At 48.9% G+C, this 25,400-nt stretch overlaps 1 protein-coding gene across 3 annotated transcripts in view; it reads right to left on the bottom strand.

Annotated features, from left to right (window-relative positions):
* Nucleotides 1-25,400, bottom strand: part of GALM (galactose mutarotase) — a 47,063-nt gene that overhangs the window by 9,497 nt on the left and 12,166 nt on the right. Inside the window, exons 4-7 of one of the 3 annotated variants that reach the window (XR_012667903.1) lie at nucleotides 19,191-19,272; nucleotides 5,057-5,198; nucleotides 3,848-4,022; nucleotides 2,157-2,441 (exon numbers count right to left, since the gene is read on the bottom strand). Coding sequence is in view for 1 of the 3 variants with exons in the window: in XM_048842233.2 (XP_048698190.1) it covers nucleotides 2,364-2,441; nucleotides 3,848-4,022; nucleotides 5,057-5,198; nucleotides 19,191-19,272 (477 nt within the window). In the remaining 2 variants the exon portion in view is untranslated. Of the gene's footprint in view, nucleotides 1-91; nucleotides 2,442-3,847; nucleotides 4,023-5,056; nucleotides 5,199-19,190; nucleotides 19,273-25,400 lie in introns of those variants that run through there. The other 2 variants (XR_012667904.1, XM_048842233.2) reach the window with 2 other exon arrangements.

Below are 25,400 nucleotides of genomic sequence, written 5' to 3'. Positions count from 1 at the left end.
GGGGCATAGTGCCCAAACAGTGGGCAGCGCAGACTGTAAAGGAGCTGTGGCCAGTGATGTGTTGTAATACAGTAAAAAGAACAAGGACTACTTGTGTAACCTTAGAAACTAACAAATTTATTTGGGCATAAGCTTTCGTGGGCTAAAACCCAAGTCATCAGATGCATGGATGGAAAATACAGAAGGAAGATGTGTATGTATATATATAACAGTACACGAAAAGATGGGAGTTGCCTTACCAAGTGGAGGGTCGAGACAATTCGATTAAAGTGGGCTATTATCAACAGTGCATCTCTTCCGCAAACAAAAACTGGCAAGTAGTGGAAAACCTTAAGAGCATCTGGTGGTGTGAGCAGCTGGAAATGATGCCAGTCTAGTTATTGCTGTTAACAACCACAGCTGTTTAAGGGCTTGTGTACATGAAAAGTTGCATGGGTTTAAGATGTGTGAATTTAAATCTAGTCAGACCTGTGCAAACTCCTATGTGGATGCTCCTTGATTCTGGTTTGGGGTTAATTGGTTGGGAACAGGTCTGAACTAAACTGGAATGACAAACCCTTAAATTGAAACAAGTCAGCACAGAGTTTTGCTGCACGAGTTTAACACTTTTTTTTTTTTTGGTAGTGTAACTTGTGCATGTAGACCAAGTTCAAGAGGAAACTAACTGCCCATGAAAACCTGCAGGCTTAGAGCTGGGAGGAGAATGTTCAGTGGGAGAGAACCAGGCAACAATTATAGTAAGAAGTAGGGGCTGAGTGGGAATCATCATCATTACTGATCGTTTTACAGATGACACAAAGATGGGAGCACTGTGGTAATAATGAAGAGGACATTGATAGAGTGCGTTCTGGATTGCTTGGTTAACGGGGCACAAGCAAACTATGCATTTCAGCATAGCCAAATCTAAAGTCATACATCTAGGAACAAAGAACCAAGGCCATGCTCACAAGATGGGGGATTCTCCTAGGAAGCAAAGATTTGGGGTTACAGTGGATAATCAGCTGAACATGAGGTTCCAGCATGATGCTGTTGCCAAAGGGCTAATGTGATCCTTGAGTGTATAAATGGGACTATAGATTTAGAGAGGTTATATTATCACTGTGTTTGGCACTGATGTAACTATTACAGGAAGAGTCTGTCCAGGTCTGTCTCCACAATTCAAGAATATTGAAAAATTGGAGCGCGTGCAGAGAAGAGCGGTGAGAATGATTAAAAAACATGCCTTATAGTCAAAGACTCAAGATGCTCAATCTGTTTAGTTTACGGAAGAGAAGATGGAGTAATTTGATCAGTCTGTAAGTACCAGTATAGGGAACAGATACCCCGCCCAACATAGCTACACTGGCTAAAGCTTCTTGTGGAGACCTGGCCTTAGTCCTGCACATAGGCCCACGGGAGTTAAGTGGCTGAATGCTTTTGAGGATGTAGGCCATAGACCCCCTGGCTTCAGTCCCTACTTGTATGAGTATGAGCTACCCTTACAAAGGCAGTTCTTTCTCTGGGGGCTTCTCTACACTAGTAAGTTGGACTGTTTTATACCTAGATGAGAGGGAAATAAGTACATCTGTGTTATGTCGGTTTACCTGCATCCACACTAGTGCCTTTCCTGGTATAACTACTGGTAAAACATCACACCCCTAACCGATACACAGGTAACAGTTTCTGGTGTAGACCAGGCCTAAAATACAGATACAGAGAAAGAAGGAATAGTGGGTAGATTTATTTTTGGTTTACAGAAGTGAGGTTTTAGTTAGCACTTGAATGGCAAAAGGGATGGTGCAGAAAGCAGCACTGATGGGGGAGTGGGAAGAGACAAACATGACAGAATTGACAGGGCAAGTGGGAATGACTCACTCAAAGATAAGCTTGTCCCATGAGTGAAGAGTGCATGGCCGGGAAGGAAGACAGGACAAAAGGTTTAAACTTGATTCCATGGGGAAGGAAAAAGGGGAGAGGAGTTTAAAAGAGGCCTTGACACGGTCCAATTGATAGATGAGGAAGACAAGTTTTGTATGGACTAAGGGGCAGGTTTCAAAGGTATTTAGGGTCCTAACTCCTATTGAAATCAATGGCAGTTAGGTGTGCACGTCCCTTTGGGGATCAGGGCCTCAGCACTGGCCTAACTCTTCCTCTGTTGACATCAAGGGGAGATTTACCAGTGATTCCAATGGGAGCCGTCAAGCCAGAGTTGAGAGCTTTTACAAACTCCGTCCTTAGGAGATGTCCCCGCACCTGTCACCTCTGCCTGTGCTGGAGAAGTTTGAAAGCTCCTGCTGCTGTTTTCAGTGATTTCCCCTGCTCCCCTCCCCAATACTCAGAGCACTTTGTGATGAATTTCTCCTTGTGGCTGCAGAGGTGACTCCTCAAGCTGCAGTAAACTTGAGCCAAGTTGTGTGGTTATACTCCTCTCCTGGCCGCAGCAGCGCACTGGGGAAATGGGGCTGTGGAAAGAAAAACACAGTCTCTTCAATCTGACAGTCTCACAGCTTGGTGCTGAGTGCGATCACTGCTCAACAAGAGCCATTTTTAGCTTTGGTAAAAAGATCTAAAACCCTCGTGCTCCTTTGAACTTTCATAGTAGCCTTCTAAGGCAAGGTGGTTTAACCCGATACAGCTTATTGTTAGCTAGCTACGGACACGTTAAAATGCTAGGACCAAATAAGCTACTTCAGACTGCTTAGTTTAACGTTTGTTTTAAGCCTCAGCTTCAGCGTTGTTTTGTGCATTTAAAACAGCTGTTCTGTTCCAGGCGCAGCTCTCCCGAGGGAGGGGAACATTGTGAAATGAGTTGTACATTGCTGTTCACAGTTTGGCTGCAGGGTGCCACGTGTGTTTTCACGGGCTCTCACATACCTGCAAGAACGGGAGCAGGGCATGGGCGAAGGGATGCCAGGGCTGAGTACTGTAGGAAGCGTTCATTGCTAAGACACAGTTCAGAACCCCTGGCATGAGGGAAGGGATGGCAGGGAGTCCCTGAAATGGAGGGGGATGGGAGGTGGTTCACAGAGAGCTTGTTGGGGGGAATGGAGGGCTACAGGGAGCCCCTGGTGGGTGCAATGAGCTCACCTGACAAAAGGAACAAAGTGTGCGACCCCCTGGTTGCTAAGATACAATCATTCAGCAAGTGAAAATATCTCCTCCTCCTACAAGGAAAGCATTCAGCTACCTCCTTACACACCCAGCTTCTGGCATTTGATAGGGCTGTTACACAGCGGGGCTGGTGGTGCATTTGGTTAATACATTCCTGGAAACCTGAGTCCAAACTGAGATCCAGGAAGGGGAGGTTATTTGTGGTGCTCTTAGTGGCATTTTGTCACGACCCCGCAATCAATGCATGGCTTGAGATTCCTGCTCAGGTGAGGGCGTGACCGGAAAAGCAGCTGTGAAAGATCCCAGGACACTCTTCATAAGAGTTGGGGGGGTTGACTTCAGTGGGTGTTTGCCTAACTACAGCCTCCAGAATTAAGGCCCGAGAGATGCAGTTTCTTAAAGGCTTGTCTACACACATGAGTTGTACTACCCTAATTCCACTTGTAAAGTCAAAGGGATGCACCATCCCCCCCAGGTACAGACCCAGTTATATTGGTGTAACGGTGCTTTGTGCGGGTATCGCTAGTCCCACACAGGCAGGGGACCAAGCCACGCTGGTAGAAGGCCCCTTGTACTGGAGTTACTGCACCTACATTAGGAGGCGCACACCCAACCAACATGGATCTACTGGTACGAAGCCGTGTAGGCCCGACCTAAGGAGCTGTTGCGTCTCCGTGAGCGTGTGTGTAACTGCCATTAGCGGAGAGGAGCCCTTCCCCGCAGCGCTGGTACGCATTTCCAGGACAGCAATAGTTACCTTATTAACCGCATCTGGCCAGTTCTGTGTTTCAAGGCAGAAGGCTGAATGCTTGGGATACACAGAGCCCCCTTTGCCCTCCAGCGAGCCGTCCAGGAAATTTCCAGTGTAGAACTGGATCCCAGGCTGAGAGGTATAAACTTCCATCGTCCTGCCACTAGGGGGATGGTGAGCTCTGTACAAAGAGACCAGGAGGACTTGTGGCACCTTAGAGACTAACCAGCTTATTTGAGCAAGCTACAGCTGACGTCATCGGACGCATGCAGTGGAAAATACAGTGGGGGGATTTATATACACAGAGAACATGAAACAATGGGTGTTACCATACACACTGTAACCAGAGTGATCACTTAAGGTGAGCTATTACCAGCGGGGGGGGGGGGGGTGACCAGAGGCAGTTTTGTACCCAGGGAGCAAGGACAGAAAGCAAGAGGGGAAAGGAACGGAAGCTGGAGAGCAAGGAAAGAAGACAGGCTGAGAAGAACTGACCAGCACTTCAGGACACATTAACGAGAAGCCTGCTAGAGGAACCAGAAGATCAGCCTGCAGCTCATGCAATTTCATAGGGCACTCGGCCTCCCTGGCAATTAGTGCAGTCTGAATGCCCAGGCAAGGAGAAGGCCAAGAAGACAAAGTGGTGGGCAGGGCGTGGAGCACCACTGACAGGAGGCTGATGGCAGTGGATGGCCTATGGGACAGGAGTGGAGAGGATGGGAGCAGCAAGGCAGGGTGTGGGGGAGGGAAAGGGCCCTGCAATGCATAGACCGGGGAGGCGTAAGCCAGACAGAGTGAGGGGCAGGGAGCCAGGAAAAACAGGAGCCAGCAGGGCAAGGAGAGGGGAGACGGATGGTCCAGTGGTCAGGGTGCCGGCCCAGTGCTCAGGAGAGAGGTTCAATTCCCTGCCCAAGGCTCCCACTGTGACCTTAACAACTCAATCTCTCTGTGCCTTATTTCCCCATCTGCAGCATGGGGACGGCAGCCCGGCCCTGCCTCACGGGCCTCTTGTGAGGGAGAATACATTAAAGACCGTGAGGCTCAAATACCCTGGTAATGGGTGGCCTGTAGATTGAAGGGACAGAAAATTGGGACCTTCCTTCGGAGTCCCCAGTCGATGCCCTCTGTGCTTCAAGCACAACTGGTACAAACCAGAAAGACCTGAAGCCAGGGAACCACCACGGCTTTACACAGCTGAGGCGATCGAGTTCTCACCTTGCACAGTAGCGTCGAGCCTCCGACCGTTCCAAACAGAAGTTATGGTCAAAGCCAGGGAGCTGAAACTGCTGCATGTGTCTTCCAAGCTCCACCGGCTTCCTCAGATCAAAAGCGGTGTCCTGCACCGCAGCCACCTCTCCTGGGGGGGAAATAGCACAGAGAGGCTCTCTGTGAGCACACAGCCTGTTTTGGCAGCTCACAGAGAGGCTCCAGGAACCATAAAGAGAAGGACACTGCAGCTCTGAAATACTGAAGGATGTCAGTGATAACCCTGCGATAGAAATCACAGAAATGTAGGACTAGATGGGACCTCAACAGGTCATCTAGTCCAGTCCCCTGCACTGAGGCAGGACTAAACATTAGAGACCATCCCTGACAGGTGTTTATCTAACCTGCTCTTAACAACCTCCCATGCTGGAGATTCCACCACCTCCCTGGGCAAGTTATTCCAGTGCTCAACCACCCTGACAGCTAGGAAGTTTTTCCTAATGTTCAACCTAAACCTCCCTCGCTGCAATTTAAGCCCATTGCTTCTTGTCCTGTCCTCAGAGGTTAAGGAAAACAATGTTTCTCCCTCCTCCTTGTAACAACTTTTTATGTACTTGAAGACTGTTACACCCCATATTGTATTACCAACCCAGCAAAGCAATTAAGGCCATTCATATCTTTAAGCACAAAAGTAGTCCCGGGAACGTAAAGTTAAGCATGTGCTTGAGTGTTTTATTATTATTAACATTGCCGCAGTACGTAGGAGCCCCATCGTGGCCCAGGCCCCCCTGCACCAGGCGCTGTGCAAACACGGAACAAAATGACAGTTCCTGTCCCAAAGAGCTGATGTTCTAAGTAGTGAATCTGCTGAATAAGGGCCTTACCATCTGGGTGTTCTTAGAACTCCTTACACCACTTTTTAAAGTAAGCATTTCATGCTTCAGAAAAGCGGATAGCCTGAGAGATGGAAGCCCTTTGTTGAGCTACAGAACGAGTTACCGTACAGGCACTGTGTACAGACTTCCCCACAGGACAGAGTCAATACGGCTCAACCTGGCGCTGAAGGGACCACTTGTAGGGATGACAGACTAGTCTCCCATTGACGCCTTGGTGCTTTTAGTAGCAACGCCAACAAGGACACTGTGAAGGAGGGGTCTGTGCTGCCCGCAGTGACCTGGACCGAGCTCACAGGCTCATTTCATGCAGACTAGCAAACGGGCGTCCGAATGGCACAATCTGATGAGCAGGGGGTTGGACGAGGTGACCTCCTGAGGTCCCTTCCAACCCTGATATTCTAGGATTCTATGATCAGCCCCTAATGCATTAATACAGTCAATGCTTCACATCCTGCTGTACGCAACACCACCCAGCTATGCAGAACAGTTGGCCAAACGTACAAGGCTTTACACTCAGCACAACTGCACTTCCCGGCATTTTCTGCATGTCTGTGAACACCTCATCCGATCACTTCCACACCTGCAGGGGATGTCCTAGGCATCACCAGGCAGAACCCTATTGATCTGGGGGGAAACTGGAAAATGAGAAGGGGGAAGGAGACACACAGGGAGCCCTTGCCACTGATTAGCAAAGCCACAGCTTTAAGCACTCTGCAGTTGTCTAGAGCCCTAAGAGCTGGCTGGCGGCCCTGCCGACATAACCATAATACTAATGCAGTGCTGCCCCTCAACCCAGTGGAGTTGGCATGTTGACACCCCGAGTCACTGACCTCCCAGACAGGCTGAAGACAGGGAATAATGGTGAGGGGAATGAGGGTGTGCACCCAGCTCCTGTCCTGGGGGCGGGAAGAACGGGTAGCACACCGAACCCCTGGCAAGGTGGCTGGGAGGCTCTAGTATGTGGGAAGGAGAAAATAAAAGGGGGCACACAGAGCTGCAGGGAACCCCCGAAACAGAGGCCCTTGGTGGGTGGCCCACAGGGAGCGTGCGGGGGGAATGGAGGGCTGCACCGAGCTCAGCCTACCGAAGCCATGGAATGTGCGACCCTCTCGTTCCGAGGCCTAATTCACAGGGGTCATTCCCACTCATTGATGTTTGCCTGAGTAAGAACCTCAGGATCTGGGCCAGGTCAGATCCACTCCAGTGTGATCTGCAAAGTGACAAAGCTTGTGAGCGCAGGGGCTCTGTTCAAGAAACACGAGCAGCGCAGAGCCGGAGCGGGAGGGGGAAGCAGCATCCCGCTCGGCATTGCTGTATTGTGACATCACACAATGAACAGGCACTGTCCGCTCCACACCCATGCCCCTCTGCTTGAGACACCATTAATCTGGTGACAGGGTTCAGCTGAGCAGCAGATTCAGGCTTCACCAGCTCTTTCAAAATGCACCCTTAACCACGGCTCTGCGGGGGCACTGCTGGCTGAGGTGAGCCAGCTCACGCTGCTGAGCTATGGCCGTCTCAGACATGCAGGGCAGGGAGAAGCATGCCCTGCTTTTAAGCTTTACAGTAAGAAATGGGGCAGGTGAGGAACCAGAGCCAGCTGCAAGGAAGGCAAAAGATAGCTTAGCTTGCAACGCACTGTGTATGCAAATGCAAGAGGGCTGCTACAAACGCACGGGACGAGGCATAGTCTGAACGCTGTGCTCAGTGTTACTGCGTGGTGGGTCACTTCAGCAGCCTCTCAGAATCTAAAAAGTGGGAGAGAGACAGAGAGGAGAGAAAAATGGAAGAGACAAAGAGACTTAGTAAAAGAAGAAGGCAGTTGAGGCCGTGTCCATGCTACAGAGCCCATGGCAGTAGAGTGACGCTGGCAGAGCCACGAGTACAGACAGCTCCGCTGACAAGAGTTTTTCTGATGGCAGAGGGACACCACCCTCCTGACCGACGTTACCAGATGGCTTCTGGCTGCCCGGGTGTCAGCGTAGCTGCCTCTCTCCTGCAGGTTTTGCCAACCAGGCTCTGTAGCTAGGAGGTGAGGAGTCTTTCACACTTCTAACCAACCTAGCTGTGCCACTGTACATTCTGGCCTAAGTAGCAGTGTGCATGGCTGAGGCAGGAGGTGTGTAGCTACAGCTCGGCAGGGGAGATCAATGGGCTGTTCTCTAGGGTATCCTGTAGAAACTCCCAGCAAGAAACGAACTGATCCAGGTTTATTCTTGAGAGGGAAATCTCCTGTGGGCGCACTGACTTCACCCATTTTCATTCACTTGGGCTTTTTACGTACACGCTCTCAAACCCTGGGATGAACACACCGACCCTTCCCCATCACCCTTCTGGATGGAGACACATACTTATACCCATTCCACACCCCTGGATAAATGGAGGCACGCTCACCCACCCTCACACCCCCTGCTCTAGGCAGACATACACAATGCAACCCCCTGGCCAGAGAGATGCTCACAACCCCTGATCAATACAACATTGGTTACACTCAGTTCAGATTTATCAAGTTTCCCTCACCACCATAAAGGCTAGAAACCTACTCTTCTTTTTATGTGAAAGCAGAGATTCTGCAGAAGCTCAGAACAACCAGGATAACTCCCTACTCCCTTGGGGCTAGGGTACTGAAAATTATACCTATTGAAATTACAAGCGATTAAGTTCCAAGAGGCTTCCCGGTCTTGCTGACAGGTTAGGGGGCTCTGAGGGAAGTGTGCCAGCAGTCAGTCTGCAGTGACCCAGCCTACAGTAGGATGAATTGTGCTTCTCTGCCTTAGGGAGCAGCCTGCTTTGTCTCTGGCTCCATTTGGTTTGTGTGTGTTAGATTTCTGGATTCTAAGAAATAAAGTCGTGTTATGTTGCAGCCTTTCAGACAGTGTGAGAATTGTTTCCCCCCAACTCTCTGTGTATATTCCCTGATCATAATGGACGGGGTTTAAAATGTAAGACATGAGGCAGCAAGTCAGCATGAAGTGCACACAACATTCCCCAGCTCCCCACACTTCCAGAGTAAACCCACCAAGGCACGGCCTGATGTTCTGCAATTCTCCTCGGTTATCGCAGAAGGCCCATTGAGCAACACCCTTGGAAGAAGTAGAAAGATGCTAACATGCAAGCACACCTGCTTCGACAAGACGACTGTTGTATGTGGTGTCTCTAGCTAGGGCTCTAAGAAACAGCAATCTTAGAACTGGTTACTGAAAACAGCAGGTGGCTCTCTCAACAAGCAAAGTGCGGCTCATGCTAAGGAAGAGCACACGGGGATTTTTCTAAACTCAGTCAACAGTAAAATAATTAAGCAGATGGAACATCTACTTCCTCCCTCCTCCTCCTGGTGCTGCAAACACACATTGACACTCAGAATCAAGTCATTTTGCTTCAAAGCAAGGGGAATTTGATATCAAAACTTCCACGGCTGACTCAGAGACATGACTTTTTGGAGCAAGCCACGTTCAATAGCGAAGCTGTTCTCGTGGCCCTGTGGCACTGGTTTCACATGGGGCAGGTTCAGTGTGCATGCGCCAATACCTGACTGACGGGATGATCCAGTGCTCAGTGACGCATCTCCATTGCCATCGGATAGGGTCCTACATTTTTATCAGTAGCACCTCAAGAGTAAATTGGGCCCCAAGCCTGCTACAACGGATCTGGACAGCAAAGCCAACGCGGGCTACTGGTAACTGTTTGTGTCCAACATTTTCAAATGAGTACACTAACTTCAGGATACCTCAAACGCTGGGAACTCAGCTTGTGATACCTAAGGCTGTTTTTTCTGAAGTGCCAAGTACCCACAGGTTTCCATTCACTTTGGCTGGAGTTGTGGGGGGGGCAGCCCCTCTGAAAGTTTGGCCCCAAGGATCTCAGATTGGGTACCCAAAAACTGAGACACGCAAACTCAGTAGCCACTTTTCTAATGCTCTAGCCTTAGGGAGCTAAACTTCTGAAACCGAGGGCCTGATTCTCCACCCACTCCCACGGGTGTAATGTCCTTGACCTCACTGGTGTTATTTCACATTCGGAGCACTGTGAGTCCGGTCTGTCTTTACTCCGGTGTTGTTTTAGGCTCTGCACTGCAATGGGAAATTCTGCTTTGGTGGGGATCCCAGTAGAAAATGCTGCACCCCCTCCAGGCCCAGAGCTGCTTCGATGTCACAGCTCTACAAGAGCCATTGAAAAGCTCTATGCTGAATCTTGCATTTTGTCCCTTTGCTCAGACTGCTTCTCTCTAAGACAGAGGTGGGCAAACTATGGCCTGCAGGCCACAGCCGGTCCACAGGACCGTCCTACCTGGCCCCTGAGCTCCCGGCTGGGGAGGCCAGCCCCTGACTTCTCCCCTGCTGTCCCACCTCCCCCGCAGCCTCAGCACGCCACGCTGCCAGCGCTCTGGCCCGCCGCTCCTGCCAGGCAGCGCGGAAATGTGGCTGGCTCTGTCCAGGCAGTGGGGCTGTGAGCTCCTGCTGCTCTGAGCAGCATGGTAAGGGGGCGGGGAGCAGGGGGGGTTGGATAAGGGGCAGAGGGTCCCGGGGACGGTTAGGGGCAGGGGTTTGGATAGGGGTCGGGTCAGTCAGGGGACAGGGAACACGGGGAGGTTGGATGGGGAAGAAGTTCTTGGGGGGCGAGTTGTCAGGGGACAGGGGGGTTTGGATAGGCATGGGAGTCCTGTGGGGGCCTGTCTGGGGGCGGGGGTGTGGATAAGGGTCGGGGCACTCAGGGAACAGGGAGGGTTGGATAGAGGGTGGGGGCCAGGGGGCAGTTAGGGGACAAGGAGCCCGGGGGGTCGGATGGGTCGGGGGTTCTCAGGGGGTTGGGAAGTGGGAGGGGGCGGATAGGGGGCGGGGGCCAGGCTGTTTGGGGAGGCACAGCCTTCCCTACCCAGCCCTCCGTACAGGTTTCCAACGCGGATGTGGCCCTCGGGCCAAAAAGTTTGCCTGCCTGTGCTCTAAAGTGTCTGTGATCCCAGTAACCGCAGCGCGCTCTTCTCAGATGAGCAACTCATGACAACTTTGCACCACAAGAACTTCCTCACAGCGCTCGAAGGTGACAAACTGCTCCCTGCCTTGGGGCCTTTCTACTTCACATCACGCTGCTCAGTGTCAGGGCCTCACCCAAAGCCTGCTGAATTCAATGGGAGTCTTCCCACACACTTCAGTGGGGTCTGGCTCAGGCCCTCAGTCAGGGGAGAGAAGGCCTATGCACTAAGTGAGCAGATCCCTCCTTCCACATCTCTGGAGGCTAAGCCTGCCATGCCATAAGGTCTGGGATCTCCAGTGATTCGGTGACTGATACATTGTGAGTCTGCATGTTTTCCCACAAAGTGCAAACGTACATTTAGTCTGGGCCCCTTAGCTCAGATTAAAAGGATAATTAAACAAGGAGGGGTGTGAGGTGCACAGCCTTAATAGCTTGCTAGACCTAGGTGACAGCCAGTTCCCAACACAGAGGGCTATTGGTGTTATCTGTGGTGTCTCTTTCCCTTCTCCCACATGCACAAGAGGCAGGGTGACCTGGGGCAAGCCACTTCCCCTCTGTGTGTCCCCAGCTGTAAATCAGGGATAATCTCCAGGCCAATCCTCATAAACTTCAAGTGCCACATCCTCCAATCACCCCCTGCTCAATTCCACCACTGTCAGCTGCTGCCTCTTTCCAGCAGGAGTAGCTGCTGCAAGCCGCCCGAGACCGGCACCTCCTGGCTTGTGCCTGTGTGAACCACGCTCATTTCTCGTGTACTGAAGCTGATACAAGCCCACTCACTGCAAATTTTCTTAGTCATATCCCACAACCACTTCCTCCACATCCCTTCTCTCCTCTGCTTCAGAGAGCTCCTCTAGCGGGATGTCCTGCATCATGGCAGTATAACATCCCTCCACCACGCAGCAAGCCGGACGACCAATGGTTTGGAACAAGAGACAATGACTTAAAGGAGGCTGGAAAGGTAACTGAGACCAACCCATGATTTAACCTCCTACTGAAAGGAAAGAGAAGAGGAAGAACATTCAGATCAGAGCACCTCAGCTTTTTAGCATGGATACAGCAGATCTTCAGGCCCCCGTCCAACTGCTTGGTGCTTCTCAGACAGGACAATTAGCTCGCTTTATGGGTAGATTACCCTACTGTAGGAGAGTCCCTGTGTGGCATATAAAGTAGGTGTAGCCAGTTTTGACTACCTGTTCCAGCATCCCCTTAGGCACTGGGGTGGGCCAGAAGCATCTTGGAGACCCCGGTGATCCTTGGTAGAACAGTCCCTATGGGAACATTATTGCTGGCAAAATTTAGAGCATCCCTGAGGTTGCTGTAAATTCCACCAGAGACAAACTACTGCCTAGCCAGTCAGTCAGTCATGACTGGGGCTTGGGCAGTCATACCTAGTGGTCAGAGCAGTGGCAGTCAGAGACTAGGAACAGCTCTGAAAGTCAGTGCTGGAGTCAGGAGTCCCAGAGCAAGCCAAGAGGCATGTCCACCCTTACAGCCAACAGGGGAGTCCATCTTGTTGTACAGACACTTCCTGGACTCCTCCTCCTGAGGCAGTACGTCCTGTGGTATTTATTCCCACAGGGTCCATACGGTAATGCACGCAGCCCTACCACGGCTGCCGGTTGTGCGTCTGCCCTCTTGCAGACCCAGGCTCCTGTCCCGCCCCTGAAGCACCTCACAGCCCCAGGATTAGGGGAACAGAGATGTTGCCTAGAGCCACCTTTCCCTACTCCCTCTGTGTCCTGCACAGCTTAGCTTGCGCTCAGGATCTGGCCCATGGTTCCCAAAGAGTTGCTAGATATTTGTCACTCCACTGGTGAGCACAAACTGACCTTAGCTGCCATTGATTTCCTCCATCACCTTATTGCTACGCAGAACACACACAGTGATTAGTTGACTGGGGAAATGGATGAGGGCCAAGGCTGGATGAGCGCCACCTCCAACTGCAGCTAGTTATTCTAGAAACATAAAATTATCTAGGCTGACTCAGGATCCAACTTCATATTTCTCTGTGGTTGAGTTTCCCAGCACCCAGCGTTTTCATGAACATGCTGGTATTGTGCAATACTCTCAGTCACATCATCACCAGCATTTCCTCAGCTGCTGATGGCAGCTCATGGCTTACCCTCAAGCACCATCGGTGTACAAGTCACAAGCTGGCTATGAATAGTGCCGGATCTGCACACGTGGCTGTGTGGTGTCACCGATTGCTGCAGTGAGGTAATGTCTATTGCAGATCACTTGGCTTTGCTAAAAATCACTGTCAGCTGCTAGACTGGGGCCTTATGTGATCACATAGTGAGTGTGTTCGAGTGCAGGGGCTGCTGAGAAGGGGCTCCCACCAGAGAGGCAGGGAGTGGGCAGAGCCATGACTCCATCTCTAACTACCAATCAGCAGAGATGGCTAGCCATGTGAGGAGCGGCATATGCCCTCATTAAAGAGAGAGAGCGGTTTATGCACCCCGCACGCTGTGGACCATGGAACTCTGGGACACAAGACTGGGCCTTACAGGCATCATCAAACCCTCTGAAATTAACAAGAAACTTCTGAATGGTTTGTTCTGCACATCGAGTTATACCCATATGGCAACGAATACTGCCAAGGGTTATGTAACCAAGGAAAAGTGTAGGGAGAGTAATGGACCAAACTCCACCAGGACTGTGGGTGGAATTAAACATATCTCACATGCTGCATTCAGAGTACAGAGCAGGCTATTCATGGCAGATTGAACCAGGGGTCTCCAGTGTGCACTCCGTACCCCACCAGGGCCTGCCATACTCTTACGTTATTAGTATTTAAGTGCCATAACAAGTGACAATCGGCAAATAAAGTGTAGAAGAACATACCCAAATAATCACTCTTTAGAAGCCCTAACACACACTTCAGCACATGAATATGTAATAAGTAAATGCAAATGGAAGAAGTAGAGAGAAGCTAGAGAAGACTGTAATAGTGACCTGATATGCTAATAATAAAGCCCATAGAGAGAACAAGGTCACAGACTGTGATCTCTCCACTTCTGGTGGACCTTAAGAATTGTTTGAGCCCAAAGCATTCAAACCCATTAACAAAAAGTTGTAACTTGAGGGGAGATTTTCAGAGGCACAGATGGGAATTTGGTGCCTAGCTGCCCTTTGAAAATCATCCCCTTCTTCACAGTCACACAGGGCCGTCATTTCCCACTCCCTGCACAGACCTTTACAATAGGAAACAATACCACAGAGCAGGTGTCAAATGCTGCCAAAGATATCAGATGGATATTCTGTGCTTGGTGGGTGAGGTGGAGGTTGCGCATATTTTTAAGACCATTGTGTGTGGCACTGTGTTGTTGTTTTTTTAAGCACAAGTAGACACCTGAGCAAAACAGTTTCTCTCTTTAAAGTGACTCTTCCTCCACTCGGCACAGTCCTTGACAATAGGAAATTATGCCACACAGCAGGTGCCACATGCTGCCAGCCAGATTTGGAAGCACAGGTGTAAGTGACAGGCAGCGTAAGATCAGGGCCACGGATCACAGCCACCGGTTCTCTGGCGCAGTGCTGCCGTCTGTGACCAAGTTTTGTATGAACTATTTTCCTGGCCATTGCCAGGTTTTTATTTGCTCGGATTTATCGCCAATGCGGGTAACTTTGAATGGAATGACAAACTTCCCATCAAACAGTTCACCTTTTTGTTACTCCGAAGTCTCTGTTTGGAGACATTTCTCTTCTCACATCAGCAGTCACAGCCTCACCTCGCTGCCGACTGCCCTGGCTTTTCAGATCTACTCACTTTGAACTCATCAGTTGCTCTGCACCAGTTTTTCTTTGCAAATGCTCAGAATCACTCTTTATCTTACAAGTCATGCATTTTTGTGGCTTTCAATCCAATCTAAATGTAGAATTCTACTGAATACATCGGAGTGGAGGAAGAATCACTTTAAAAAGAGAAACTGTTTTATTCAAGCGTCTGCTACTTGTGCTGAAAAAAAAGAGAGAGAGAGAGAGACAGCCCCGCACAAAATGGTTTTTAAAATATACACAACCTCCGCCTAACCCACTCAGCACAGACTATCCCTCTAGTTTTTTGCCTTAACGTATTCACTTATCCAAAATGTTAAAAGGCAAATAGATACAGAAAACAGGACTATCAAGCCAAGGCACCATTAAAAACTTAAATAACCAGCCAGGTAATTGCTAACTTTCAAGAACAGATGTTACTTAAAATGCATGAGCATCCATTGAAACATTATACTAAGGTCCCAATTCAGCAAGGTAAGTAAGTGCCTTGTACTTAGCATGGGCTTAACTCTAAGCATGTCATCAGTCCCACTGAAGTCAATGCCATTTTGCATTCTGAAGCCCAGGGGAATACTGATGTGCCTACATTCAGTCTCTTGCTGAATTGGGTCCTGGATCCGGAGGAGATGCATGAGGCTTAATAATGAAGATTCACCTAGATCTACTCACTCCCCCTCCCCCAGGAGCAAATCAATGTGACTTGCCCACAGCGGAGCCGGAAGGCATATGGTAATACAGACTTGCAAAAACGTCAAGGAAATAAAACCTACCAGCTCCAGCAAAATTTTGCTAGCCGAGGCTTACCAGAAACACCAACGCACACAACACTCCCACCCCACACACTCATACAGCCATAGACACACACTCCTGGACAGACACACAGACACACCCTTCAGACCCCCAGGTAGACAGAGGGACACACACACCCGTCAGGTCCCTGGGTGGACAGAGGGACAGACAGACAGACACACACATCAGACCCCTGGATGACAGAGGGACACACTCATGCACACACCCATCAAACCCCTGGATGGACAGAGAGGGACACAGACACAGGTCAAAGCCCTGGCTGACAGAGGGGGACACACACACACACCCTTGTCAGATCTCTGTGTGGACAGAGGGACACACAAACATGCGCACACCTGTCAGACCCTGCTATTCCATCACTGCTTCACCCCTCCCTGCATGTCAGACACCCCAACTTTCCCTCATTCATCCTCCATATGCCCATAACGCCATGCCCCCTCCATTTCCTCCCACCCCCAGCTCATCAGTTCTGTGGTCTCTTCCACCTCAGCTGCACAAATTAATCAGTTTTCTGCTTCCCCGCACCCAAACCTGTTAGCTCTTCAGTGCGGGAGCAGCCATCTCTGCCCTAGCTGGGCAGGGGCCTCCCCGCTGCTCCTCAGAGCTCACGAACAGCGCCAGCTCCCCAGTCCCTAGGGAGGCACTGGTGTTCTACGAGGACTGCTGGGATCTTTGGCTCCTGCCCATCCTAGCTCTTGGGAAGGGGCCTCGGCTGCCGGGTGGGTGGCGGGTATAAGGCCAGTTCTGGGAACAGCTGGTACAGCAGGAGTGCTCTCGGTCTGGCCTCAGCTGGTGTCAAGTGGAGAGGACACAGGCACAGAGAACCCGTTAAATTTAACTCCTTCTCTCCCTCAGCCAAGAGGAGTAAGGAGCCTGGACAACTCACTCAGGGCCTTTGCAACTCTTTCTCCCTTCTCCATGCTGCGGACCTTAGCCAGGGTGAGCGGCGCACCCGCGATGGGTGTGCCCTCCTGGTGAAACCTGCAGCACAGCTTACACTCGAGTCGGGTGTTTATGCTTGCAACGAAAACCTTAAGGCCTAGAAACATGGGGCCTGGCTCAACTCTGATTCACTTCAGCACAACGCCGTTGAAATCAACAGACTGACGGAGAAACCCTGGAACACGGAGACTTCCACACCGGGAAAGACCTCGCCAAAAACTTTGAAGGATTCGCCTTTCCTCTTGTACATAGTTACCCATACAGTGTGTGAACATCACCCACCAGCGCTCATTGTATTTAAGCGTCTCTGAGGTTAGACGGGGAGGGCTCTGGTGGTTTCCACTGAGGTTTAGCTGCCAGTGCTTTGCTGGCAGCAGGCCCACCAACAGCAATTCCAGGCCCCAGGGCAGAATAGTCAATGGGCACAGCCAGGGCTTCCACATGCCAAACTGGCGGCCTTTGCCGGTACCACCCTGTGCATGCCTAGGAGCCCTGCGGCCCACCTGCGTGATTTAAAAGATCCTGGGGCTCCCAGCCGCCACGGCTCATCACCAAGGCAGTCATTCATAGTACAAGCTGCTAGGCCCACTCCTCGGCTGGTGTCAGTCGGTGTCGCCCCAGGGAGACAGCAATCGAGTTATGCTGATTTATGGTAGTTGACGATCTAACCCATCGCATGTGAAACAAAGCAATCAGACTATAACAGGGATTCCCATCATGTAATATGACCAGGCTTTGAGGGACAGATTATCCAGGCACAGCTTATGGGGATAGTAGGACCTCAAGATCATGTGGAAAACTCTGCTAGATGAGCCTGAGTAAGCCAGGCATTGCAGGAGGATGGAAAGGGGAAAAGGAACCAGGTGCTAGCACTAGGAGCTGCTCAGCTCGCAACAGCACCAGCAGCCGGGCTGGAGGAAGGAGGTGGGGATAAGACGGGGAGAAGGGCATGAGAGGCAGCTGGGAGCAAGTCTCACAGGCCAGAGAGACAGACTTGCGCTGGCGTGGCTCGGGCTAGAGCGCTCAAAACAGCTGCGGGACTTTGGCCCTGCGGCTTCGGTGGAGACTTGGACTGGCCACCCGAACTCAAGCCTAGGGGGGCGGCGAGCCTAAGCCTCTGCCAGAGCTGCAACGCCCACACACCTGTTTTTAGCCTTCTAGTGCAAGTCTGTCTACCCAGGCTGGGGGCTCACTCCCAGCTGCAGCATAGACATACCTACAAGTACCCAGAGAGACCAAAAACCGCAGGCAAAAAGGGTTACACTGGCTTCCCCTCCCCACTCATTTACGCAATGGAGGCATGGAGACCCATGATGCCCCGAGATGATCTGATGAAGTTACTCATACCTATGTGTAGCAGAGTGAAGTCCCTCACCCTGGATTCCTCTCTGCAAACACTCCTCACACGCTCCCATGGCAAGTTCAACCCTGCGTGCTTCATTCACAAGGTGCTATATGAGGGCTTGTTCCCCACAACATGAGGCTTTCCCCTTCTCCCCAGACACACGATGCGGGGAAGAGATCTCACCTCCTGGAGATCCGGGGCTTCTCTTGCCCTTCCTTCCAGCCTCCCCCTTCCTGTCTCTCCAGTAACTGTCCTCTGATGACAAGCTGAATCACTCACCTTGTTTACTGGTTAATTGCCTCATTTATTTGCCCCATGTGGGAACGCTCACCACATGCCGAGAGTGGTGAGTCAGCCTGTGGCTACTCACACTGTGCTTTATCCACTGAGGAACGCTGCAGGCACTGTCAGTGGTTTGAATGTAAATGTAAATCACATTTGAACGTTAGAATGTAAATTGCGTTTCAAGGGTGCTAGATTTAAAAAAAAAAAAAAAAAGGACAGAAATCCTGGAAGTTCTGAATTGAGTTCCCAAAATAGCCAAACCTCTGAAAGGAGAGAAATTCACAGTTAAGGCAGCCAAATCCCCTTAACTCTGCCTCTGTGGTGAAAGCAACCTCTCAACTTTCTTCCTTGCATGTGGCATATGGGAAATGTCCATGTCAGAACACATGGCTGTGTAATTTGTTTCACACCCGTATCTCTGAAACAAAGCAGAATGATGTGTTACCTCACCAACTGCTCTTTGCATGGTCTAGGCACATGAGATCTTTAGACACAGAGCTAGTGTGTCGCTGTACAGATGACATGTGACTCACTAGCTGGCATACACATGAGGTCACAGATCCCTCTCCTGTGCGGTACATGGCAAAAAGTGTTAGACTTTTAGAATGCCACTGATCCCCTCAGAACTTTGTCCGATCTCTTCAGATTTGATGGAAGGATCCCAGGTGGGACCCAGATATAACCTCTCAATTTGGAGACACATGCAGCTTTTGGGGGGATTTTAAATGGAGGCCAAACATCAGGCTCATCTGTTGAAACCTCAATTAACCATGGAGCAGGTACCAGCACCATAATGGGGGCTGCAAGGCAAAGCAATCAGTCACACTAGGGCTTAGGGAATCGCTCTCCAGCTATGTCTGGGTGAGACAAGGGTCAGTTCTGTGCAAACTGCGGAGCTGCCTCAAGCAAGAAGAGCTATTGTCATGTCGCTTTGGACCCCATTTCATGCCACGTTACTCCTGTTTGCTAACAGAAAAATCAGTCCATTACTCTAATGGAATAAGAGACTTCACTTATGTTTAAGAATGACTTTCCTTGCCTTAAAGCCAGTCCCGCTCCAGCTGAGCTATGAAATCCCCTCCCTCAAACAAATGCAATTCTCAAAGTCACCAACCAGTAGGGATCAGGGTGTCATCCACAGGCAAGTAAGAGTCTGCTTCTATGGAGACCTCATGGTCGTAGATATCATGTGATCCCTAGGAGAGACAATGAAAGAAATGTTTATACTTACACTGTACCCCTTACATGTGTCCAGGTACCTGTGCAGGGTGTTTTCCACTGGCAGTTATCAAACCACATGGACACTGACCACAAACTCCAGCAGAGCCCATGTCACTGGACTGCAGCGTTCAAACATTAGTGACTCTGAGCTTCCCTACAACTGGCACAGTCAGTCTCCACATTACCCAGTAAACAGAGAGAAGCAAAAGCAACCCTCATAATCCCAAGGCTTTAATCCCACTCCACTGCTCGATACACTCGCAGCCTAATCCATTTTCTATACACACTCAAGAACAGAATACTTGTCAGGATGACAGCTTGTATGTACTGCTAGAACAGCGGGTATACTGAAAAGCCTTGTCAACTGGACTGAGCCGGTAATTTCCGCACCCACAGCACTCCCCTCTGTCTGCCTGTCCTGCACTTCCTTATTGCTTTTTCCCCTAGTGCACACAGGGACGTTACTAGGGTAGAAGGTACCATATAAAACCTAAGGTAGACACTTTCTTGAGCCCGGATCCTCAGAGGTATTTAGGCACCTAACTCCCACTGGTTTTTTTTGAGGATCTGGGTCTTTGACTGAAAGATTTCTGGGACAAGGACTGTCTTTTTGTTCTGTGTTTGTACCCTAAAAAAATTGTAAAATAAAAAAAAGAAAGCAAAGATGCAGGCAACTGTGGCTAAACATGTTAATGCTTTTGCCAAACACACGCATAAGTGTAAAAAAAGTAAAAGTAACTGCTAAAATTGAAAAAAAAAAATCCCCCAAATCCTTTTCCAAATCATGCCAAACCTCATACTGCTGAAACCATTAAATCTTTGCTGCAACAAAAAATCATCCATAAATCTTCTTCAGTATGCAATTCTCTAATTTGGCCAGTACGAAAGCCAAATGGGTCATGGCATCTTATTATTAATTATCAAAAATTAAATTAAGTAACTCTAGCTTGTGCAGCTGTTGTATCCAAAATGCCTAACCCAATTAAATCTGTAAATCCCAAAGCAAAATGCTTTTTTACCATTGATATTGTCAATGGCTATTGGTCAATACCTGTTTGTAAGAAAAGTCAACACTATCTAGCTTTCCCAGTGAAGGGGGTTCAGCACACTTTCCAAGTTTTACCCTCATAATTCCGTAAAAGCCCAGCTATCTTTCATAAACAAATAAAGAACCTTCTGTCTAGGGTTTACAAACCATCTGTTTTATTTCAGTATGTAAACAACATTTGTTTAGCAACAAAAACAAAAAATCTAAAGTGCCTAAATAAGCTTTTAAAAATCATCAGAAAAGCAAAACTAACAGCAAAGTGTAACCCAACAAAGGCCACAAGCCATTTTGGCACTAAAGTAGATCAGAAGGTGTTAGGGTCACAAATGCTGCATGTTGTGTTTGGAAGTCTTTGTTCTAGAGGGCAAAAGTCCTTCTGGTTTGGAAAAGGAAGGTTTTCTTCTCTTGTGGCTGGTATTCTGTGTAAGTACGGGTCTGATCCTGCTTCCTCTGAAGCGAATGGCAACCTGCAAACTCCCTCCCCACCATACCCCCGACTGAAATAGGAGCAAGATCAAGCCCTTAAATATTTGTGTCACTTTCTAATCAGCATAATATCTTCTCACGCAGAGACACACACACTGAAGGTGTTATGTCTGCTCCACAAAATGTGATTATGCTGAAAATTATACTTGTTTACTTGGCCTTATCATTAACCAATTAACTATACACTGATGATTACACTGCAGTTGTTAAAACAATGGCATTGATATAGTTAAATTACACAGACATTCTAAAATATCTCTTTCTATCAAGCATGTTTCAAAGAGCCTTGTTATCTAAGTGTAAGGATGTAACAATGCTATCAGACGCTATCCTCACTGCACAGCAGTACCTGGGGGAATTATTTTCTAAATCTTTGCCTTCATGCCTGATTATAAATGTAATGAGAGTAAATTGTAACTGAGAGGCAGTATGGTCCACGTGGCAGGGCACGGTGACTCAAGAGACATGTTTCAGAGTAGCAGCCGTGTTCGTCTGTATCCACAAAAAGAACAGAAGTACTTGTGGCACCTTACAGACTAAAAAATTTATTTGAGCATAAGCTTTCGTGGTATATATCTTACTATATGTTCCATTCTATGCATCTGATGAAGTGGGCTGTAGCCCACAAAAGCTTATGCTCTAATAAATTTGTTACTCTCTAAGGTGCCACAAGTCCTCCTTTTCTTTTTTCAAGAGACATGGGCTCTACTCCCAGCTCTGCAGTCCACTAATTGGGTGACCTTAGACAATTCCCCTTCCCTTTCTGTGCCTTTGTTTTTCTCTCCTTCCAGCTGTTTTCTGTCTTGTCTAGTTAGACTGTGAGCCGGGACTTTCTCACTACATTTGTCTACAGCTCCTAGTGTGGGGGCCTTATCTCAGCTGGGGCTCTAGGCTCTAGTAGAATGAGGTCAGACCAAGGGATGTGTCAGTACAAAGTGAAGTGCCTATGACACTGGGATACACTTATATCATTTTTATTTGAGCATAAGCTTTTGTGAGCTACAGCTCACTTCATCGGATGCATGCAGTGGAAAATACAGTGGAGAGATTTTATATACACAGAGAACATGAAACAATGGGTGTTACCATACACACTGTAACGAGAGTGATCAGGTAAGGTGAGCTATTACTAGCAGGGGAGAAAAAAAACCTTTTGTAGTGATAATCAAGGTGGGCCATTTCCAGCAGTTGACAAGAACCTGTGAGGAACGGGTGGGGGGGGGGGGAAATAAACATGAGGAAATAGTTTTACTTTGTGTAATGACACATCCACTCCCAGTCCCACCTGATCAACATCCTATACAGCAAACAGGGAAAGATTAAGAATGAGCTCTCAAAACTGGATATTCTCATAAAAAACCAACCTTCCACACAAATTTCCCCGTGGCTGGACTTTACAAAAACTAGACAAGCCATTTACAACATACACTTTGCTTCTCTACAAAAGAAAAAGGACACTAAACTATCTAAACTACTACATGCCACAAGGGGCCACAACAGTGGTTCCCTTAAACCACCCAGCAATATTGTTAATCTATCCAGCTATACTCTTAGCCCAGCAGAAGAATCTGTCCTATCTCGGGGCCTCTCCTTCTGCCCTTCCACCCCCACGAACATGATACAGTTTGGTGTTGACCTAGAATCCTATTTTCGACGTCTCCGACTCAAGGAATATTTCTTACACACCTCTGAACAGCATACTAACCCACAGAGACCTTCCTACCAACACTATAAAAAGAAGGATTCTGGGTGGACTCCTCCTGAAGGTCGAAACGACAGACTTGACTTCTACATAGAGTCCTTCTGCCGACGTGCACGGGCTGAAATTGTGGAAAAGCAGCATCACTTGCCCCATAACCTCAGCCGTGCAGAACACAATGCCATCCACAGCCTCAGAAACAACTCTGACATCATAATCAAAAAGGCTGACAAAGGAGGTGCTGTTGTCATCATGAATAGGTCGGAATATGAACAAGAGGCTGCTCGGCAGCTCTCCAACACCACTTTCTACAAGCCATTACCCTCTGATTCCACTGAGGGTTACCAAAAGAAACTACACCATTTGCTCAAGAAACTCCCTGAAAAAGCACAAGAACAAATCCATACAGACACACCCCTGGAACCCCGACCGGGGATATTCTATCTACTACCCAAGATCCATAAACCTGGAAATCCTGGACGCCCCATCATCTCAGGCATTCGCACCCTGACAGCAGGATTGTCTGGCTATGTAGACTCTCTCCTCAGGCCCTACGCTACCAGCACTCCCAGCTATCTTCGAGACACCACTGACTTCCTGAGGAAACTACAATCCATCGGTGATCTTCCTGATAACACCATCCTGGCCACTATGGATGTAGAAGCCCTCTACACCAACATTCCACACAAAGATGGACTACAAGCCGTCAAGAACACTATCCCCGATAATGTCACGGCTAACCTGGTGGCTGAACTTTGTGACTTTGTCCTCACCCATAACTATTTTACATTTGGGGACAATGTATACCTTCAGATCAGCGGCACTGCTATGGGTACCCGCATGGCCCCACAGTATGCCAACATTTGTATGGCTGACTTAGAACAACGCTTCCTCAGCTCTCGTCCCCTAATGCCCCTACTCTACTTGCGCTATACTGATGACATCTTCATCATCTGGACCCATGGAAAAGAAGCCCTTGAGGAATTCCACCATGATTTCAACAATTTCCATCCCACCACCAACCTCAGCCTGGTCCAGTCCACACAAGAGATCCACTTCCTGGACACTATGGTGCTAATAAGCGATGGTCACATAAACACCACCCTATACTGGAAACCTACCGACCGCTATTCCTACCTACATGCCTACAGCTTTCACCCAGACCACACCACACGATCCATCGTCTACAGCCAAGCTCTGCGATACAACCGCATTTGCTCCAACCCCTCAGGCAGAGACAAACACCTACAAGATCTCTATCAAGCATTCTTACAACTACAATATCCACCTGCTGAAGTGAAGAAACAAACTGACAGAGCCAGAAGAGTACCCAGAAGTCACCTACTACAGGACAGGCCTAACAAGGAAAATAACAGAACGCCACTAGCCGTCACCTTCAGCCCCCAACTAAAACGTCTCCAACGCATCATCAAGGACGACCCCTCACTCTCACAGATCTTGGGAGACAGGCCAGTCCTTGCTTACAGACAGCCCCCCAACCTGAAGCAAATACTCACCAGTAACCACACACCACACAACAAAACCACTAACCCAGGAACCTATCCTTGCAACAAAGCCAGTTGCCAACTGTGTCCACATATCTATTCAGGGGACACCATCATAGGGCCTAATCACATCAGCCCCACTATCAGAGGCTCGTTCATCTGCACATCTACCAATGTGATATATGCCATCATGTGCCAGCAATGCCCCTCTGCCATGTACATTGGCCAAACTGGACAGTCTCTACATAAAAGAATAAATGGACACAAATCAGACGTCAAAAATTATAACATTCAAAAACCAGTGGGAGAACACTTCAATCTCTTTGGTCACTCGATTACAGACCTAAAAGTGGCAATTCTTCAACAAAGAAACTTCAAAAACAGACTCCAATGAGAGACTGCTGAATTGGAATTAATTTGCAAACTGGATACAATTAACTTAGGCTTGAATAAAGACTGGGAGTGGATGTGTCATTACACAAAGTAAAACTTTTTCCCCATGTTTATTCCCCCCCACCGTTCCTCACATGTTCTTGTCAACTGCTGGAAATGGCCCACCTTGATTAACCCTACAAAAGGTTTTTTTTCTCTCCTGCTGGTAATAGCTCATCTTACCTGATCACTCTCCTTACAGTGTGTATGGTAATACCCATTGTTTCATGTTCTCTGTGTATGTAAAATCTCCCCACTGTATTTTCCACTGCATGCATCTGATGAAGTGAGCTGTAGCTCACGAAAGCTTATGCTCAAATAAATTGGTTAGTCTCTAAGGTGCCACAAGTTCTCCTTTTCTTTTTGCGGATACAGACTAACACGGCTGTTACTCTGAAACTTGTATCATTGAAGCAGAGGTTATTTAACGCTTTGTTAGCTGGTTGGGTTGTTCTGGGTCTCCTGGCACAGAAACAATGGGGAGTAGAATTAAAGAGCCATTTTCCCAAAAGTCATGAGTGGTAGTGAAGGAAAGTGTGGGCCCCTTACTAAATGAGGGAGGCAACCGAGTGACAGAGGATGTAGAAAAAGCTAATGTACTCAATGCTTTTTTTGCCTCTGTCTTCACGAACAATGTGAACTCCCAGACTGCTGCACTGGGCAGCACAGAATGGAGAGGAGGTGACCAGCCCTCTGTGGAGAAAGAAGTGGTTTGGGACTATTTAGAAAAGCTGGATGAGCACAAGTCCATGGGGCCGGATGTGCTGCATCCAAGAGTGCTAAAGGAGTTGGCGGATGTGATTGCAGAGACATTGGCCATTATCTTTGAAAACTCATGGCGATCGGGGGAAGTCCCAGACGACTGGAAAAAGGCTGATGTCATGCCCATCTTTAAAAAAGGGAAGAAGGAGGATCCTGGGAACTACAGGCCAG

Source organism: Caretta caretta, chromosome 3 (assembly GCF_965140235.1).
Source record: "Caretta caretta isolate rCarCar2 chromosome 3, rCarCar1.hap1, whole genome shotgun sequence".
Lineage (NCBI taxonomy): Eukaryota > Metazoa > Chordata > Testudines > Cheloniidae > Caretta > Caretta caretta.
The sequence above is the reverse complement of the archived record's forward strand: the minus strand, read 5'-3'. Positions and strand labels throughout refer to the sequence as shown.